Source organism: Equus caballus, chromosome 24 (genome assembly GCF_041296265.1).
Source record: "Equus caballus isolate H_3958 breed thoroughbred chromosome 24, TB-T2T, whole genome shotgun sequence".
In the NCBI taxonomy this organism is placed as follows: domain Eukaryota; kingdom Metazoa; phylum Chordata; class Mammalia; order Perissodactyla; family Equidae; genus Equus; species Equus caballus.
In genome coordinates, this window is record NC_091707.1 from 37982140 (window position 1) to 38003345 (window position 21206).

Consider the following 21206-nt stretch of genomic DNA (forward strand, 5'->3'; position numbering starts at 1 on the left):
GCTGTTTTCAGGAACAAAATGCACATATTTAACATGTTGCAAATATATTTCTTGTCATAAGAAGCCACTGGGTCCGTGAACCATTTGTATCCCTTATGCTTTCTCATAGTGGAAAGTGCTTAATATAAACCTGTTCAGATGTTTTTTTTTCATTCCACGTTAATGTACTGTCGAGCATATAATTATATATACACACACACAGGCAGATACAGCCAGCCCTGGTGGTCTAGTGGTTAAGATTCAGCAGTCTCACTACCATGGCCCAGGTCAGGGAACCACACCACAACATGTGTTGGTTGTCATACTATGGCAGCTACATGTTGTTGTGATGCTGAAAGCTATACCACTAGTATTTCAAATGCCAGCAGGGTCACCCATGGTGGACAGTTTTCAGTGGAGTTTCCAGGCTAGACAGACTAGGAAGAAGGACCTGGCTGCCCACTTCCGAAAACATTGGCCATGAAAAACCAAGAATAACAGTGGAGCCTCTAAAGTGAGAGGATGGTGCAAAAAGACAGGTCAGAGTTCTGCTCTGCTGTACACAGCGTTGCTAGAAGTTGGAATCCACTCCATGACACTAATGACAACATATACAGGCATACGTACACAGCGCGGGTGTGTATGTGTATGTATTGCTTTAACCAGCTTCCTGGAAACTTTATTTATTGCACTTAGAAAACTCGGGGTGTAAACATAACAAAGTAAAAGTTTCCTCCACAGTCTCTTTAACAGGCCCCATTCCATGAATTGCATGTGCAACTTGTTCATGAATATGTAAAGTATCTGAAGATTTTCTTTTAACTTGTCTTGATTTCCTTGAAGACTCTGGCACACAGCATGAGATTAAAATAACCTGGCATTGCTGGCGACTTTGCCCACAAATACCAAGGAATAAATATTAGAGTGATGGATTCTCTTTCCCTTGTCAGCCATGAATGTGTCCCAGCCAGGGGCAAGGTCTAGAGAGTAATTTAAAAATAAACAAATAGAATCAAAGAGTAACTTTACTCTTTTATTCAAAGTTTATTAAAATACAAGAACAAATTGTAAAAGCACACATACCACTCAGCACCAATATAATAACACTCTTTCTACTGATAATCTCCAAAACATTTCTGTTTCTGCAACTGAGAAGCAGAGATATACGCACATGCATTCTCACCACATTTACCCAGTACTCACAGCATCACACCCCGAATATTCTCCTTGCTAGGGAGACAAAGATGGGCAGAGGCAAACTAATGTGACTACATCCAACCACTAACTGAGTCGATGACTCTTTCGTCAGTAGTTATCATTTGCACATTGGTAACCTCTGCACATCCCTGTCTCCCTCTTCGGGGGCCCGATTACTTGGGCTAGTGATGGAGTCTGGTGATAATGTGATACAAAACTAAACAAAACTGGCCAACATTCCCTACCCAATATCTTTTAATTGCTTTGGTTATAAAGTACTGAATACTTATGTCTTCACGTCCTCCAATCCTAACACACATAAAAACCACACCAACCAGTGACATGGTCTGGAGAAGTCTTGAGAGAATTTTATTTATTTCCCACTCCCTTCTGTGGGCTTCTTTCACTTATGTGTTTACCTGTTTGCTTTTTCAGGGGAGGAGGGAGTTTTGAGCCAAAAGAGTGACTTCATTAAACATCTCCAGGGTCTTCGAAGTCTCCCCAGTAAATATTAAATAAACTCCCTGGAGCTCTGGTGCTGCTGCCCAAGATGGGCAGCAAGCCCCAACTTGTATGAGCAGTCTTGTTTGGATATCTGTACATGTTTGCTTTCTATTGGTTAAGACTCACCTTGGAACAGAGCTAGGTCTCTTGAGTCTGAGACCTCGCTTCTGGTGCTATCCAAAACATAAGGCATTAGGAAGTGGCCCAAAGTTGAGTTCATCCTAAAGTCACTCAATGACTCTGAGCAGCCCTCCAATGGTGAGAAATTTCTTTTCAAATCTTCCCCAATCAGTAGACCGAGCCCTCAGGGGCTAGTTCTTCCCAGTTAGCAACTTCCTCACTTTCCCAGGCCCAGATCTCAAGACACTACCAAGGGAGTGCTGATCACCTAGCAAAGGTCAGTACTTATGCCCCATTCTGCATGTACACACGAAGACTGCGTTTGGCTTCTATTTTTAAGATAAAGGAGGAAGCGGGGAGGAGGTTGGAATATAACTAGAAACACTTTAGCTCTGATTTTTGGCAATATCACTTTTTCAAAAATCTCCTGAAATTAAAAGCCTCCCTGTTAGTCTCCGCTGCTAGGAGACATGACATCAGGCATGTTCTGAAAAGCTCCAAATGCTGGTAAACGTTTTCGTTAACCCTTCAATGGGACAGAAGTCAGAGTCTATATTTTCCCCTTTGTAATGGCCATGTGATTCTAATTAAGCTTATTTCCTAAACCATCAGTCAGAGGTCAGTGGAATAAATGTCCAGGTTTATCCTCTTATGGTTTACAGAATGGCAAATCCTGTACATCAGTGCATTTCTCTTGCCATGTACACAGCCCACAGGACATGCTAAGGGCACCTCGTCTCGTATTCAGCTGGGAATTTTCCCAAAGGCATAGATGTTGTCTTTAACCTGCCCCTCTGGTATTTTATGCAGCAAGGCAGCACCCACGCATGACCTCACCATATTTCATAATTTTTATTCGAGCCCAAATAGTGAAATACACTCAGGCAAAATGAAAGACAGCAGGTTTTCTTCTGTCCTTGATCATGGAGTAGGCATTTCCTAGTTAATGGCAGGAGAACTTAAGTAATTCAATAAGCATTTTGAAGTTGATATTACCAAAAGTCAGGAGTCCATTCTACAAACAAGGTGAAGACTTAGGACCAAAGATCCAAAACATGAATATAAAAAGTCATATAAGTTAAATGACCATCACTTTAGCTACACAAAGCAAGAACAGAGTTACTAATCTGACTCTAAGGAGGTCAGTTACATGTTAATATCTGTTTCAAACACTTCTACCTTATTGTGCAGGCATTTCATTCATGCCCATTCAAGAAAGTCACATTGTGTTGATTTCACTAGTATTTTCTCTAATCAATAAAATAAAGTAGTTTTGAACAGCTCCAAGACATACGTCTTCAAACACTAAACGTTTGAGTAAATCCCGATGCTATGATAATATCTAAAATTGCTTGGAAACTATTTCAATAATAGACAAGCTAATTCAGTTTAAAAGGCTAAACTGAAAGCTCCATGTAAACATAGGCTATGGGGGGAAAAATGTTTAGGTACTAAGAAGAAGAACTCAAAGGTATATATATAGTATATTACACATATATACTATATATATGCTATATATATATATAATTTTTGCCTTGTGAGAATAAGAACTACAACTCTTCAAAGGAATATACTTTATAAAAGACAGGATAAGTGGGGTGGGTATTGACAATCTGATAATTTCTCTGAGCATATCAGCTAAGCATTGATTCTCCTCTATCTCAAATAATGAGTTCTTGTTAAATTCATAAAAGATACATCACAGGAAATTTAAAAAGTTTGTGTTGAGATAAATAGGTTACATAATTACAGGCTTATCATAACTCTGGTAACACCAAACCATTGTATATATTATAGGATTCCTGAGCTTTGTCAATTCACTTTCTCCATTGGCCCCCTAAAAGCCTTTCTTTCATCTGTGTTCTATTGAACGTATCTTTTTCCCTGATATTCAGCCTATGCCTTTGTATGTTTACCTCCACTGCTTCATTTCTCCATCGGACTGTCCTCTGGGAGAGGAACTGCCCGCACACAACCTTCACTTTCTTTAAAAATATATCACAACTGGGTGATGTTTTTCATCATCCTTTTCCCTAGACGCCTAGCACTGACTGCCTTACCCAAATCTCATCCCCCCACCAGCTTCTCTAACATTCTGTTCCATTATTGCACACGTTGAACAAAGGGGGAGTTGAAGGACAATTGTGTGAGTGTGCCATAACCAATTTTTCATTTTACTTTTCCAGGGTAACACACAAATCTCAACACCATTTTGAAGATAAAAATCAATAGGGCCCACTGATAAGACTTGAATATAGTGTTTAACAATTGAGGACTTTGAAATCATCTATTCTCAATGTGATTTTCCAGAAATTCATTAGATGACACTTTCAAAATTTGCTTTGTTTCTTTGTGGGTGTGTTTTGTAGAATTTAAAACACTAGGAAGCTTAAATGTTGCTGTAAAAAATAATCAGTTACAACAGTGCTTTAATATCTAAACGATAAACTAGTGATATGACTGCTGTGTTTCTTCAGTTCCTTACAGACTTTGGGTTTTTGCACACTCAGTTCCCACTTTTTTCTCATTTCAGGCAACTAGTTCAGGAAGATATTTTCAACTTTAGATATCTGTTTCTCTTAGCTTTATTTTATGATTCAATTATTAATGGAATGGTCGTAAGAACTTTTGACTGTACATATAAATGCAACCATATACTGTGATTTGACAGCATCCTCAAATTTACAATAGAAAATTTATGATACAAAATTGGCTGGTCTATTCTTTTGGAGGTTATGATATTTAGATATTACTTATATTACATATAAGTAAAACTATAGTGTCTTTATTTTAAAGCAAAATATGGTATCTTTATACTAAAATAACATTATAATAATGTATTATAGAGGCCTTAGATTACTAGATCTCAGCTAATAGGAACAAAGGAAGACCCAAGTCCAAATTCAAATGTAAATGGGAATTCCATTTTACCAAATTCTATGCAACTGAGGGTTGCCTTATATCAAAGCCTCCAAAATTACTGATGGGAACTGTCTCAAACTAACTTGCTCTTCTTCTATTTCACAACTGAAGAAGCCTCACTTGTTTGCACCTATTATTCATTATAGATCACCTACTTCGGGAGGAAAACGGTGCTGTAGCTGAACGGCTAGTGCACCCACCTCCCACAGCAGTGAGAATATCTATAATATACATATATATTGCTGACCTAAAGAGGACACTCTTCAGCTTAGCATTCAGAGAACACTGCTATAGAGACTGAGACCAAGAATGAGTGGGGCCACATCAGAATTGTAGGGATGGAGAGGGACAGACCAGTACCACTGGACCCACTGCTTTTACCTTTAATCAGTATCATGGGGTATAATTCACCCCCTGAAAACATACACACCACAAACATATTTCAAAATAATTATTTCCACAACAAAATCCTCATACATACAAATATCAAAGTATGTTTTTTTTTCCCTTTCAATCTCCCTTTCTCCCTCAATCTAGGAGTATATGATAAATACATTGATTTCATATGTATATTCTCTATGCTACTTTTAATCGAGCTGCTTCTTTTTCTGGCCTGTGTATATTTTCATGTTTCTGTGGCTAACAAATTAGTCTCACTCTACAGCTTCAAGGTGAATCTTGATGAAGCCTCCTAATCTTTCTGCCTCCTTTTCCTAGGTTGTCAATTTGATTTTCTTCTAGCACTTTCTCCACCTGCCTAGAAAGTAACCCTCAGATTTCAGATGATTATTCATGGCATCTACAAATATACCTGTGAGTTCTGGGATTTTTAGACTGGCAAAGGGCACTACATGGCTAGAAACTAGAACATCAGAAACTACTCTAACATGTTAAACACCAAGGTCCTAACCACATGGCCTGGATTCAAGGATTCATTATAAGTAAACATTTGGGAATTTTCTGGTTGGGCTCTATCCATGCTGAATAAAGCCAAGGCAATATCCCTTATACTAAGAAGGACAGTAGCCTCCCTCAGATAGTAGTTATTCAGGTAAGTCTTTTCTTCAGGTCCCAAAGTATGCATCAGCCGTCTCACTTCTTTCTCAAGGCAGAATGAAGACATGCTGAAACAGGGTTTCTTCCCCTCCATCTTGGGATCTTGTCACTCAGGGCTTTTCACTAGAAAGAGAAGTGATGGGGCTACTATTAGCCAAATGCCATTTGAGAGGTGAAAGAAGTAGTGAGATGTTAGAGGTTTAGTTCTTCTGACAAGTAAATTCCTGTCTTTCAGTGAGGCCATGGGATTCAGCTGAAATAGTGGATTCAGGTCTTAGTTTCCTTTCCTGTACATAATGTTTTCTTAAAAAAGCTCTATGACAATCATACCTTTAACCGCTAACTTAGATTTCATCTCTCGCTGAAATTCTTCTCCAGCCAACGCCGGACTTCTTGAAGGTTGTAGTAGAAGGGGCCCTTTCCTCCTAGATAAGCAATTTTCTGTCTCTGCACAATACACACACGTTCAAAGGCTACCCCATAAGCTACATTGGCATTATTGTCCATACGGTCAGCCACAACTCGGCACTGGGGCGGCAAGGAGAAACGCTCCAGAAGCTGGTGGGCTGCAGCACATCGGTCTTCCTGGTTCTGGTGCTTCTTCACCTCAAAAGACAAAGAAGAGTCCCCAGGCACCGCCCAACCATCTGAAGGATGAGCCTCATCAATGTAGACCAACAGGAAGTCAGCCACTGATGAGAACTCTTCCACCAGTTTGCTGAAGGCTGGCAGCTGGCTAATAAAAGGAGGTCAAGTGGCTGAGCCAAAGTTGACCACCAGTGGGCGCTCAGAGCTGGCAAAGTCAAGAAGATGGCACTCAGTTCCATCAACTGTCTTCCCCTGGGCACCATTTCCTCTGTTGTCACCTCTATCTGGATTGGAGACATGCACCACACTGGAATTAGGGGCATCTTCACCCAATTTCACCTAGTGGGGAAAAAAAAGAAAGAGGGAGAGGATAACACATTAAACACATTGCCACTTCAATTTATTATTTATAAAAACAATTGGCTCTAATACAATGTAGTATTTCCTTCAGAGGATGGTAAACATATACTGATTTGAGTAAAGAGGCATCATGGCAGGTAATGTAAAGAATGGCCAAAAAAAGAATGGAGAATAAAAGTCTTTTTCATCCTGTATATCCACTGTAGGTAATTATTTTCATCACTGAAGGCACTGCAGTTAACTCTCTTCATAACTAAGTTGAGGCTGGTATTCTTTACTATCCTTACTTTGCTGGCAATGCTTAGCACACACTAAATAACAAATGATTAATTGACTTTATTTTAAAAGTTAAAAGTGAAGGGTCTACTTTAATACAAATTATCAGAGTCGTGGGACATAGTACCTCTTTATGGATTCTCACTTCCAAATTCTAAAATACTCAGGAAAGACTGATTTTCCTGCATGATGCAAAGTCATTTCATCTCAACCCATGGGCAATGATATCAATGGGCTCTATTCTTGGCCAGAGCTAGAAACTCTGTGGTCCACTATTTATAAGAAGGGCTACTCCCACTGAAACCTCTTCAGCTTCCCCATCTGTAAAATGGTGATAACAATTTTTGTCTTCTTCATATGGTTATAGGAGAATAACATACGGAAAAGAACTCCTTGTACACTATAAATCATTGTGTGGGTGTAGGTTGCCATTATTAGATGCCACCTAAACACATTTTCCTGGGCAATTATGTGTTTAAAAAAAATTATCCTTAGAAATGCTTTGAGCTCTCCTCAATATGATGGCCTCCTGGAAGTTTCTACAGCTGCTGCTTACTTCGCTGTCCTTATGACTAGAACCTCACCATTTTCATTAAATGAACAAAAACATGCAATCATTCCAGAATTCTTTAATTTCTCATTTTTACGTGGTTTTTTTGTTTGTTTCCCCCTTTTTACCTAGAAAATCACAAACCATTCGCTTTTCTACCATAATTTATTAACAAGCTCCTCTAAATCATAAAATACTCAGGCAGAAGAGGTATAGAGGAAAATTGTTCCATGTGCCCCTTTCGCATGTGGGTTAAATAGTTGAACACAGACTGAAAGAAAGTTTGCTGGCCTTTGGATCTGTAAATGGATAATAAAAAGCAGGCAACATAAAAGAGCCAATTACTTCAGTTTGAATTAACACACTTGGCTCTTCCCCTAGAATGGTTTAGTCAAAGCCAATAACATTAGGGACAACTTACGACTGTACAATTGATTTTTGTACACTATTCTTAATATTACAAAACACTTCCAACCAAATCGACTTATTCCTCTCATATAAATACAGCCACATACAACACTGCTGTTAATTGAAGTCACTTACAAGTGAATTGTTAACGACTCAACAATCCAAGCTGATAAAAAAACACTCAAGGGCTTTTATTCAGAAGCTTCTATCTAATGTTAAGGCATAACTCATTTTAACTGTAGAGAAAGAATTAAAGAAAACCTTTCTCTCCCTTCTGAAAAATCCAAGCAGGGTAGGTTTGAAACAAGTACCATTATTTTTCTAAAAGAAATCTTAGACTAACAATCTTCTTTCTTAGGAAAAGGAAGCCACTGGAGTGACTTAAGGACATTGGTTTTCAGTCACTATCAGGGAGAAAGCTATTTTATTTACATTAATTTTCTTGGTTAATCTGCAAGTGGTACTAGATGAAGAAACCTAATAAGACACTTCTAGCTGAATTATTTTATATGAGCTACACTCATCGCTGAGGTATTAAAACATACACAAAATTTAAAGATAGATGTTTTAAAGGTATTATAAACTTTTAATCTATGGATTCTTTTTGTACTTCATTGTAGATTTAGGTGGCGGGTAGCATTGCTATCACCATCTTGTTAGATCTTTTCCACTTAAAATAGCAATAACGATAGAGTTCTAGGAGGGCTCCTTTTAACAACAAAGTTGTGCTGTGTTCCTCAACATACTGTGATCTAAAGACCTGAATTCATTCAGATCAGTCTGAATGCATTAGCTGTTGTAGCAACTTCTTGTTAAGTGAGCGATCCACATACAGGAGAAAGATCACCTTTGGACTATAGACTTCTAAGTCCTTAGTAGGTGAAAATATCCACCTGCTTTTTGAAGTCATTTTTAAGACCTAGGAACAATTGTGTGGTCTTGTTAACTGGGCCTCTGCCGTCCCTAACTCTCACCCAAGAAGACTGTTGACCCTTGCTTTATTCCAGATCATTCAACTAAGTAATCTAATCGGATGTTTCAGTCGCAGGTGGCTCTCTTGTTACCTGTAGTTAATTTTCTTGGAAAGTTAAAGTACCTTTTCCTTCTTCTTAGTAAAAATGTATAGTGTGGCCACATAATTCTTTCCAAAATACACAGACTGGCTTACCTTGGAAAATTTAGAACAAGTACAACAACTGCACCTTAAAATTAAAAATTAGGAGTTACAAAATACACAACGCTCTTTGTGTGGGATGTTTGGCATTTTGTTAAACTGGAAAATATATATAACTTTTTAAATTTTGTTGAATGAATTACTGAATGAATGATAGTTGTTATAATCCCAGGTAGGGGTCAGTGAAGAATCCTGGAGCCATACTGTAGAGCACTGCCATAATCAACGCTTAATGCTGTTGATCTGTTTTGATTATCTCAGCTGGTCAGTGCATAAAACGAAAGTAGCCAATCCTCTTTAATTTGCTGAGCTGCCGTGGGACCCTACTGCAAATTAGAATGTCATAAACAGATATCCTGTTCATGAGGGTGACCAGGTAAGGAAACATGCATAGGTAAGATCAATGCTATTAATAAAACTATAAGGAAAAAACACACACCCATAATGTGTAAGTCCAAAAGTGGGTAGACCAGTAGTCTGTTTTTATAAGCATCATATACTAATCATAAAATTTGTCCGCCTTTACTAAAACCTGCTGATGGAGGACTATTCAGCAACAATCAAAAACAAAAATCCTTGGAAATTTTAAAGATGAAAGTTTGTTTTAAACTAAAAAGAAAAATCTTTTAGAAGGACTTTATTGTTCATTTTTCATCTTCGCATTTGATCATCATGAAAATTAAATTCCTATTATGACCAGAGTTTCAAGTGGAGGATTTCTTGGTTTGCTCGGATATGCACCCTGCTGAGATGGAATGGGAGAATCACCGTTGTCTTCAATGATGGAAGATTCTTTGCTTTCCCCAGGAGCAAAGCATTCCTTGACAAACAGCCAAAATGATGAAGAAAATAAAGTTGGTCCCATAATAACATTTAGACTGCAGGAAAGAAGCTCAACAAAAACAAGTTATCCCCTGGTACTCCCAAACTTTGTTTTAATTTCCCACAGTGGCACAGAAAGTCTCCTGGCCACAAGTTACCTATCATCTTAATTTCTCCTTCTTAGAGGGTTTGTGTTTGGTTTTTGTCCTTAATGAGACATATTTGCCAAAGAGGCATTCAAAAGGCATTTTTTACTCTTGCGGAAGAGTAATTAGGTCGGTACCTCGTTCCCTGCCAGCACTAGCCGCTCTAAAGAGAACCTTGCCCAGTATTTAATGCCCAAACACAAGAAGCATCATTTCCACTAATTGGTCTTGAAGTTCCGATGTTCCCAAAGGGTCCCTTTATTTTGTAAGGATCAGAAAGGACATACGTAAAATGTAATATCGTCATCACTGACTTTTCTCTGTCTCATTTGCACTATTACAGTTGTTCTTTCTTATGTTTTTGTAATCCACATCACCACAACACCAACAAGGGAGGTAAATAAAGGGTTTGCATTTTTACAGCAGGGGACCTCTCTCGGCCAAGTTCAAATGTTGTGATAGCCATCTTTATAAATATGAACAAGAGGGTAAATATATGGCATATATAGAAATTTGATTCCCTTGATGATGGGATTCCTTTTACCGACAGTGTTCAGTGCATGAGGAAAAGGATAATGCTGGTTTAGCATGTGGACTGTGAAATGCAGGGCGAGGGAAAAAAAGAAAGAACCATTCATCAAGTAGAAGCTGGAAATAGAGCATATACTACTAACCTTGTTTTTTTCCTTTCCACAGCCTGAGGAAGGCTTCTGGACAAAATCTCACCTAATCTCATGATAGAATATAAAGCAAATGATAAAAATGGGCATGGGGGGTTGACAGACACTTTTTACACATTCTTCTTGCTGTGCAAAGCCCTGGAATGGCTTTATTAACTATCAGGAAATTTCAAATTCGTTGACATAATGACCAGGCTACATTAATGTCCTTACAAACATAGCCAAATAATTATTAAGCAGCAATTTAACCATTTCCATTCAAATTGGCCACATAAATCAGAGTTGCAGAATAAGCTACCTACTCTTTCCTCTCAGTTCAGCTCCCTTTTGGCCATTCTCTTTCTGATCCATAACTTGAAAGTGTAGCTCTAAGCTCTATCATTTTCCAGTGTTTCATCCAAGTGATGGACAAGCTCTGGCTGTGGCCTTCTTTGTGTTCTTTTGGGAATGTTTCTCTCTTAACAGAGCCATTTTCCATCGTAGAACTAGTGTCAAAAGGCTTGAGGTGAATGAAGAGGAGGAGGAGAATGTTAAAGAGATCCTTTCAAAACCAAAATTATATGTTCAAATGAATATGTTTTCTGTGCCACTGCAGTATTAACCATGCAGAAGCTAAACTGCTTGTCAGCATCTATACTGTGCGTTTACTTTTACCCTTCATTTAGGTAGGGGCCAGGCTCCCAGACAGGGTAATTTTCTTATTGGTTGCATTTTCTAGTCTTTGAGTAGCTGCAAAAGGATGCAGTGTTAGATGCAATGACACTGACCAAGGAAACTTCAATAACCAATAGCTTTTATTCACTTCCACCTCTCACAAGTTTCTCCAGACCTGTGTTTTCATTAGAGCCATGCATGGAACTCCCTCTAACCAAACCCAAATTATCTTTAAAGGCTTCCATATAAAGTTAATTTTAAATCTCACTAGACATTTTAATGAGAAAGGGTCTTTTGTTTTATTTTGTTCTCTTTTAATCTCTTTGTTACCTCTTACAGGAGCCAAACACAAGGATAACAATTTTACTGTGCTTCCTGTAAATAGCTTCCCAAGCATCTGACATTCAGCAACAAGAAGAATTGAAAATATAATTGTATTGCATGAACACACACCCGTCATCCTGGAAAACTCTACTTCTGAGGGAGGTAGACTCAAAATAATGCAAGTCAGGATTGTGAAATACTGTGATGCCATCTCAGACAGAATGTGCTCCAGTATGTCCCTAGAAATGGCTACACCCAACGACAGTGGCATAGATGACAACAGAATTCAGGGAAGTGATTCAACCTGTTTCAGAGATTCTGAGTGCCATCTCAAATGCCAGCACAGCCACCACCACCCTTGCCATACTTGGAGACAGAGGAGATCTAAATTCAGGGCAAGGTGTGTTCATAATGTTTCCATTAATTACACGCCCAGTTCAGTCTTGTCTCTGGATATATGGGTTCTTGGGTTGCTTCTTCTCATGGTAGCTGTTGTATAAACCATTAAAAGCAAACACAATAACATCATTCGTCAACTTAGTCACTAATCAAATCAGTTGACAGGAGAGAAATCCATAAACCATATGCAAAAAAAGAAAACGAATCACTCATCCTTCCCAATTTCCTGGAATAGGAATAACGAAATATTGCAACACAATGGAACACTATGCATTAGCGAAAAAATAAATAATAAAGTTTCATAAAGAGGCATTTATTTTTCCCTTTTTATTTCAATAAGCTGCTTAGTAGGAGAAATAACTTCACTTAATATTTGTAGGTAACATCACAGCCCCCACATTTTATGTGAGAGATCTCTACATAAGTATATATGCATATAAGTAAAATTCACCCAAGCAGTGATTTTTCTTGTATAGGCAAAAAGTCAATAGCCTCTCAAAACAATAAGAGTTTAATACACTGAGATCAAATCACTGAAATTGCCATGTTATCTCCTAACACCTGAGAAATACAGATGTAGAGGAGGGAACTTTCTAATTAATAATATTCCTGACATACTTGTGTACACTCTACTATCTTCCAAATTCTCTACCCCCAAAATAAAACATAAAAACTCACATTTGATGTATATTTTTGTGGAAATGAAATATCATCTCAATATCTCCTTTCCACATCTCCCATCTGCCCCACATTCATAATATACATGGTGTTTTGCTGTTAGAATTTTGAGCATCGTTTCATATTATTATAAAGGAATTTTCACCTACTAACAAGAGCTCTTTCTGTTCTCCTGTCTTTAAGACAACAAATGCAAACCTTCTTCAGGTTACTCTCAATAACAAAGACATGTAGTAAAACTTCTTAATACACAAAGGATATTTTCTTCTTGAACACTTGTTTGATTTTCAGTGGAACAATCCTACTCTGGATTCTTTGTGACTAGAAGTTACTTCTTTTCCTTTCCTGGTGTACAGATTTATTTTTCTGGGGTTTATTTACAGAGGACTCATTCCCTTCCCTCTCTTATTCTGAGCTTTCTGTTTCTTGTTTCTGAGGTGCTGCCTGCCTTTAGTGTACTCCTTCACTGGCTTCCATATCTAACTCCATTCCCTGGCATCTTGGGCAAGGTCCCCCGATATTGTTAGGAAAAACCAAGATTGTTGCTTCGATAGCAACTTTTGCCAAACGAGTCCATTCTTCTTAAGTCCAGGGACCTTCAGGAGTTGTATGGGCATAGGAGGAGGGGGTAAACTGACAAAGGACCAGTGCCAAAATGTTCCTCTTTACCCCTTAAGATCTGAGTTGAGAACATTCCACCAACATCAAGCAGCAAAAAGGCTGGAATGCTAGCATTCTTCACTTAGAAACAAACATCATCAGCTCTGGTTTGGAGCCGCTGAGACACGACTTTCTCAGGTAAGTGAGGCCACTGTGCCAGTGCTAAGGCACATGTTATAACAGCTTTGAAATGGCGATGAACTATAGACCTATCTCCTCTTTCTAAGACAACTTATTTTACTTTTGAGAAACAAAACAAATGTGGTTTCCCTTACAAAGTCTGGATTTCTGACAGCCAGTTCGCAGATCTTTCTTTTGCAAACTGATATCATGCAACTCAGGACTCAGTGCCTGATAACCCCTTCAAAAGATTTCAGATGCGTATCAGAGCAGAGGATGACGCTGCGCACAGGCTTGCTTACGTTAACTCTTACCTCCACCAGAAACGAAGAGGCTGTTACGCCAAATCACACCTGCCGTGACCATTTTGTGAGTCCTGTCAACTTTGAGAGTTTTGAGTAGCAGCGTTTTTTTTCTTGCTTTTCAGTACCCACGCTCTTTAACTGTCTTTCCCAACGTGCCTCTCATGAGGCAAAACATCAAAATCCCAGTTCATGACAAGAGCAGATTAAATGCAGCAGTCTCCCCTCCCCCAGTATTTTCTGAGTTTTCTCAAAGTTTTTCCACAGCACAAATACCCTCTACTCCAAAATCACAGCAAGCCATTAATGACTCCTATTAGAGAGACCCCTTTTAGGTCACACAGTCATTACAGCTTAATACCTGTCACTCCCAAATCTAACTTGAGTGACAGTCGTAGAAAGCAAACGCAGGAGCTGACTTGAGCATAACCACCAGACCCCCCAAATAAGGCCCCACAACTCTCACCCCAACGCTCCCAACGACCTCCAGTCCCAACATTCCGGCCCTGGCCCCTGCTGATCTAAGGAGAAGCCCCTCTCCGCGCAGCTCACCTGTTTGTAGGCATCGAGGAGGAAGCTCTTCCAGATGCAGCGCATTCCCTCTGAGGTCAGCATGCGCCTCCACTCCCCGCGAGTGGACTTGGAGCGGCTCAACAGCAGCACCACGTGCTTGAGGAGAATGACCGAGTCATAGAGTGCCAGGAAGAGGCAGTTGGAGAAAAAAACTGGCAGAATTTGCAGTGTGATCAGCAAGTCTACGCTGAGGATGCCCATCTTCTCTGCCTCCTGAGTCACTTCCCTTGTGCGCTCTGGTTCCCCTTCACCCTCTTATTTAAAAGGGGGGTGGTGATAGAGGGGGTGGGGGAGGTAAGAGGGAAGGTTGGGGGTGGGGGGAGAAGGAGAAAAACTAAATTAAAAGGAAGCCCAAGTTGTCTCCTCTTTCAAAGAAGCAGAAATGGCAAGACCAAGTCCAGTCTTTCCAGCCCAGCAGTTGGAGTGTGCCCATCAATTCATTCAATTCGGAGCTGCTGCTTTTTTTTTTTTTTTTTTTCAGGATTTAAGATGTTAAAAAAAAAAAAAAAACTGGCGTACCCGTCCCTAATCCAGTTACCCCTCTCAGAGTCCGTTAAAGACAGGCAGTTCTACTTTCATTTCCAGGCACCTATGAGACTGTGGCAGAGATTGCAAAATTTTCTGTAGCTTTTCATTGTCTCTATGTTCAGAAACGTAGCCTGTTCCTCTCTTGAATTGCCAGAGTTTTAAAAATGTGCTTTCAGGGTAGTTTTCCCCTTCTTTACTCCATTTTACACACACTTTCTGTTCTCCTTCTCCCAGCCCGACTCACTCTCTCCCATCCCCAGGAGCGACTGAGTCCTCTCTTTTTCCTCACTCCCTCTGGCTTTTCCTTCCAGCTATCTGTCTGTGGTGCAAAGTGCCTCTCTCTCTCTGCAGCCCAGTGAGTCTCCCTGAAGCCTTTTATACATTCCCTGGCTAATTGCTGCAATAGAGAAATGAAAGCCTGATCTTGGTAAAGATCTTGACGTCATTGAGACAGAGGGCTTTACTTTGGCCAGGACTGCAGGGAAGAAAAAAGCAAAACTCGACAACTTTTTTTTTTTTAGAAGGGGGGGCAGAGGGACAGCGGAATTTTGCTTTGTGATTTAAAGAGAGAGAGAGAAAAAAATTAATACCTTTGAGGATTTTCAGGAAATGCTCCCAAACTTTGGGAAAAGTAATAACACGTGTAGATTGATAGGGTAACACTCTCCCCTCTGATTACTATTATTGTTATTATTATTCATTTATGAGAGGCTTTGGAAAAAAAGAATCCTGGCAGACAGGTAGAAAAGAGAAAGAGTAACCATAGAGGATCTTTGCTCTATTTCTTGGAAGATGTGAATGCTTACATTCGATCTTTATACCTATATATGAGAATCTCTTGTCAGATTTGTGAGCTAGGTTCTTTAAATATTTTTGAGTCATGAACTTTTTAAAGAAAATTCAGAGTGAGTTGTGAGGTGGAAAACTTTTAAACTCTTTGAGTATCATCACAGCATTTCTCTAAAGCTTCTTGCAGAAAATTAATACAAGTTGTCTTTTCAGTTCTACCAAAGCTTCCAATGTGAAAAAAAAAAAAAAAGAAAAAATCTTCCAGACATGAAAATAGTTAAGTGACCAGATCTTCTTTTAGTTCCATTTTGCCTATATCCAGATTAAATTAATACTTGCCATCAAATGGCATTAAGATACCATAAGGCTGAGAAATAACTTCTTTATAGGAGAACTCTTTTAAATTCTGCACTTCCCCTCCTTCTGCTAACATAACCCCTAAGAGACCTAGCCCTTTAGGGAATCTTCCTTTTAGCTTGAAAACAATTTTAATTAAATTTGTAGGTGGTTAAGAGCAGACTTTGAACTGGTTCAAGAGCCACACTGACCATTGCTCAATGGCTCGCCTCTCCCATTAGTCTCCAGGACAGACGAGTATGTCAGCAGACAATGCTTTGGCAGAATGCCATGACCCTCACCTCATTCTACTTTTTATTCCTCACTTACCTAACAGGTCACCTCTAGGAATTATATTTTCTTGGAAGAAGGAGTGGCAAGTACAGACACTGGGGTGGTGACATAGAATTTTAATTGAAATTTCATTAGCTGACTTTTCTGTGTACACAGAGCTCTCATTAAGCATGAGCTAAGCAGTGGGGGCAAACCTGTGGTCAGTCCATTTCTGTGTTTTGTCCCTGTGGCTAAAACCTGCAAGATCACAGAAATTATTTCAAAGCCTAGAGCAGGGGTCATTAATCAGTGGGCCGTTGGGCTAGATTCTGCATGCAGATGCATTTTATTTGGTTGGTGTAGTGCTTTTTGCCTTAAAAAAATAACAATAATAATAATTGAATGAGAATGCCTTTAGGTCCTGAAGACCAAGGATTCCTGTCTGCCTTGTCCATTGTTATCTCCCAGCATTTAGAACCATGCCTGGAATATAGCTCAAGGAGGATGTACCGAATAAATGAATGGGCAGGGCATGCATTACTCCACACTAGGGGGCACCATTCACATACAATATAATGTGACTGGGGTGCCCCAGAATTGTACTTGGTGGACTTGGGTGTGGCCCCTCCATTGACACAACCCTCACCACTTCCTATCATCTTCAAAACCTGATTCTTTCATTTTTATCATCAATTTAGCCCATGATGAGTTTTGGATTTCCATCCCATAGACTAAATTTTTAGAGAAGACTTCAGAGCTTAGAAAAGTGAATATAAACCACATAGAAAAATATTCTTCCTATGACTAGTATACATTGTTAGCAAAAGAATGTTATTTGTGTACATAATATATATACATTTATTCCATTCATTCTCTTAATCTTCTCAATGTCCTTATGGAAGGAAAGAAAGGACAAAGAGAAGGAGGTGACAACGTGGTATTTTAACTGGTGTAGATGGGACAGCTGCAGTGCCAGATGAAGTCCCAGCCAACAATGACAGAAGAAGGTGTGGACTCAGGAAATGACGCTTCCACTCACTGCCCAAGCCTTAAAATTTCTCCCTGTCGCAGACATTCATTTTGCCCTGTTTGAATTAAACCAGTGCTCCTTCAAAGTAGAGACTTTAGCAGCTATAAACCAATTCTTCCTCACTTGTCATTTGCTTTCAAGGAGAGAGGTATGTTTGGAAATGGCAAGCTAAGGAGGGGGATTGGTAGAAAATCAGAAACATGCTTCCTTTTTTTTTGAGGAAGATTAGCCCTGAGCTAACATCTGCTGTCAATCCTCCCCTTTTTGCTGAGGAAGACTGGCCCTGAGCTAACATCTGTGCCCATTTTCCTCTACTTTATATGTGGGGCGCCTGCCACAACATGGCTTGACAAGCGGTATGTAGGTCCACACCCAGGATCTGAATAGGTGAACCCCAGGCCGCAGAAGCAGAGCGTGTGAACTTAACCACTGTGCCACCGGGCCAGCTCCTGCTTTCTTTTTAAATGCAAAGTTCAAGGGACATCCAGACTACAAATGGTTATAAGTCAGAATGGGTTTTTTTTCTTTTTACTTTTTTTTGAATTCAGAAGTGTTTTTTTTAAAATAGAAGAATAGGCACATAGCCAACCTGTTCATATCATTTCTCATATTTCTTCTATCATTTTTCCTAAATGAATGAATAAATGAATCACAAAACCAAAAGCCATTCTTTCCCTGACAATCTGTCCATCCTAGAAATTAAATTTCTCCAAAACTATTTCTCTTTTATGAATGGTTCACAGATGCTTGTTCTAATTTTTAATAACATTTAGTGCTTTGATCTTCAAGAAATTGTGTATCCATTAAGTAATAAAAATAACCCATAATGTGACAGAGTATGATTTGTCCTATCATACAGATGAAAGAAGGTGGATCGTCAAGGTTGTGGAGTCAGAGTTGTGTTGGGATACTTTCCCAACTCTGAACCTCACTTTTTTCCTACATGACTGTTTTGTGGGTGCTGGTCATTACACTGAGAATCAAAATCCTTGCCAAAAGTGGTTGCCCTAAGTAATTTTACCTTCTAAATTGCAAAGGGTATCTGCAATTTCACGTCTGTTTAATATTGCCCCAATTCAAGCTTCTGGTTTAGATTTCATATGATCAATTGAAAGGCTTGGATATCTTCTTGGTCATGTATGTGTTCTTAGCAATCAACATTGTGATGAGTTAAATGCAAACCAATGTGTGGCACGTTGGTTGAATTTCCCCATGCAATATTGTACACAGGTTTTAAATTCCAAAGAAAGGCAGCCTAGGGCAAAATGCTTTGGCTTTTTTATAACTGCAGAACCACTGTAAAATTATTTCAATTTTTTCTCTTTCCATAATAAGAGAGCATCATGTCCTACCATTGCCTCCTTCTGGTTGGAAAAATAAGTATATGAGGAAAAATCTTCCTTTAGTCCACTTTTTGACTCTTAAACTGAGACTGAGGGGGTTGACATCAGCATCATGGTGGAGTGAATTGTTCCCTCTGTCTCTCTTCTCTTAAGTTACAACCAGTAGGACACCCATTGACCAGCAAAGGACGTTCTGCACAGTACAAGAGACTCAGAAAATGAAGTTGGATAACCAGAAAGCAGATTTGGAAATTTCAAGGATAGAAGCTATCACTACTATTTCTTTATTGTTATCTGAAGGAGCCAGAGAGCAATCAAAGAATTCTGTGGAGTTAATAATTCATGCTGTGGATTTTTCAAGCAGTCTTAGTTTCATCGAATTTTATTCCTTCTGATTCAAGAGGATTGTTAAATATAATTTAAAATGGAGTTTCATTTTTACTTTATTAAAAATTTGTCAAAAAAATACATTATGAATCCAAAAATGTTTGGTCAAGATAGGTGTGTTGATTTTAGGTTTGGGAATGTGATTGCCATACATATCCCCCCAAAATAGCGCAGCTCTTATCAGAGAAGGGAATCACAAACTGTACAACTACTGAATCATTCAAAATTCCCTGTGGGCCCATCCATTCTACAAACACAGCCGTGTTCCCTGCCTTGTGATGAAAGGAGAAGCTCAATGGATAAAATAGACACCCCCAGAGTAAACTCTGACGTGACTTGAGCAAAGCAACTTGGAGCTGGGGCAGAGAAGGCAGGCGCTGTGGGAGGTATGAGCATTCTATCCTAACAGTCGAGTCTTAGGGCCCTTTGCAAACCCTGGCAGAGAGCGCACTCGGGTGTTGATGCATTCTTCCCTCAGGAACTGCTGCTGCTCTTTTTTTTTCTAGGCCACCTACTGGTAAGACAGAGAAGGAAAGGAAAAGGGAAAAGACAGGAGGGGGAAAGCAAAAATGAGAAGGAGAAAGAAGATGGGGGGCATGGAGAGGGGAAAGAGGAAGGAAGAAGAGAGAAGAAGATTCAATGAATTGCCTTTGGAGGCTGCCAGCAAGAGAGCCAATTAAAGCCAATTGTGGCAATGTTTTTTGTGAGGAAGACAGCTGTCCAGAAACTGGCCAGAAGCCACCATTTCATTTCACAGAAGCCATGAACAGCTGTTAGGAGACAAGAGCCTTCATTTGCTGTTGACCTGGTCTAGATCTAAATTGATGGCCAACCCCCACCCCCAGCTTTCCAAACCTCTCCAGGTATAGTAAGGCTCTCCAAATGTTATTTAGTTTTGACGATAGTTTATTAACCTCTGGAGACATCCAAGATTGGGGGGAGGGGAATAGATGAGAAAAACACACTGTAAAGTTATATGTGGTGAATTCCTTCAGGGAAAAAAGCCCTCAGAACCACCAAATTGAACCCATCCTTTCTTTTCTGAAAATTTCACTCGATCTCTTCATTCTCCCTAAATTCGTGACCCAATGCAACAGACGGAAAGAAAGAAATGAAAGCAGTCAAAACCGTCATCATCTTTGGAACAACTTTTCCTCTACTTTGCTTCACTCCACACCTCATAGGAAACCACCAGATGATATTAAGTTTTAAAATAAAATAGGTCATTCTTTATAAATGGTTTTACAGTAGCTTTTTAAAAAATCACTTACACATTGCCTCACTCATATGCTGAGTACTTGAACACAGAGCATGACAAGATATATTAAGATATATTCTGGTTCCTGTCACTCCAGAGGTGGTAGTGTAGTTTGTTCCCACTGAGAGCAAAGGATACTACACGTCCCCTTTTCAAGAATCAGTAGATACTAGTGCACAGAGCAAATAAGCTAGATATTCTATTCCAATCTCAGTGGAGATGGTGACGCTAATAGAATTAACTGCAGTATGAAAAATCCAAGTTTGATATGGGGATAAAATACTCACAATGAAGATGATTGTACAGTGAGATATGCTACCAAGGGAGGTTATGAAAATGTTATCAGTGTACCTGTTCTCAAGGTAGAGAGGGAGGCTAATAAGATAATCTCTCAAAACCTTTTTAAGCCTGTGGTGCTATTAAAATGATAGTTTGGAATAAGTTAACATATAACACATACATAAAACCATCCAACTGGGCTAATGGCAGAATACCATAATCATAAATTATTACTCTGTTTCCATTTCAATTTTGAAGACTAATTTTTTGTATGATTAAATAAATCCTTGTGCTTTTCTAAGAGTTAGCAGATAGAAAAGGATTAGCATGTCTTCCAGGATGAAATATAAAGCATGAAATTCAAATCTAATTTTCTTTTACCATTTTTTTTTTTTGAGGAAGATTAGCCCTGAGCTAACATCTGCTGCCAGTCCTCCTCTTTTTGCTGAGGAAGACTGACCCTGAGCTAACATCTGTGTTCATCTTTCTCT

At 39.2% G+C, this 21206-nt stretch overlaps 1 protein-coding gene and 1 long non-coding RNA gene across 2 annotated transcripts; one reads left to right on the forward strand and one right to left on the reverse strand.

Moving 5' to 3' along the window:
• Positions 1-999: 999 nt before the first annotated feature.
• Positions 1000-15373, reverse strand: DIO2 (iodothyronine deiodinase 2). Its single transcript, NM_001166455.1, is given in 2 exon segments — positions 1000-6705; positions 14472-15373. Coding segments are annotated over 2 exon segments (810 nt in total). The 5' UTR covers positions 14694-15373; the 3' UTR covers positions 1000-6117.
• On the forward strand, positions 14580-19278 carry LOC138920542 (uncharacterized). The gene is made up of 2 exons (XR_011431924.1): positions 14580-14721; positions 18945-19278. It is a non-coding gene; the product is annotated as an uncharacterized lncRNA (long non-coding RNA).
• The last annotated feature ends 1928 nt before the right edge of the window (positions 19279-21206 follow it).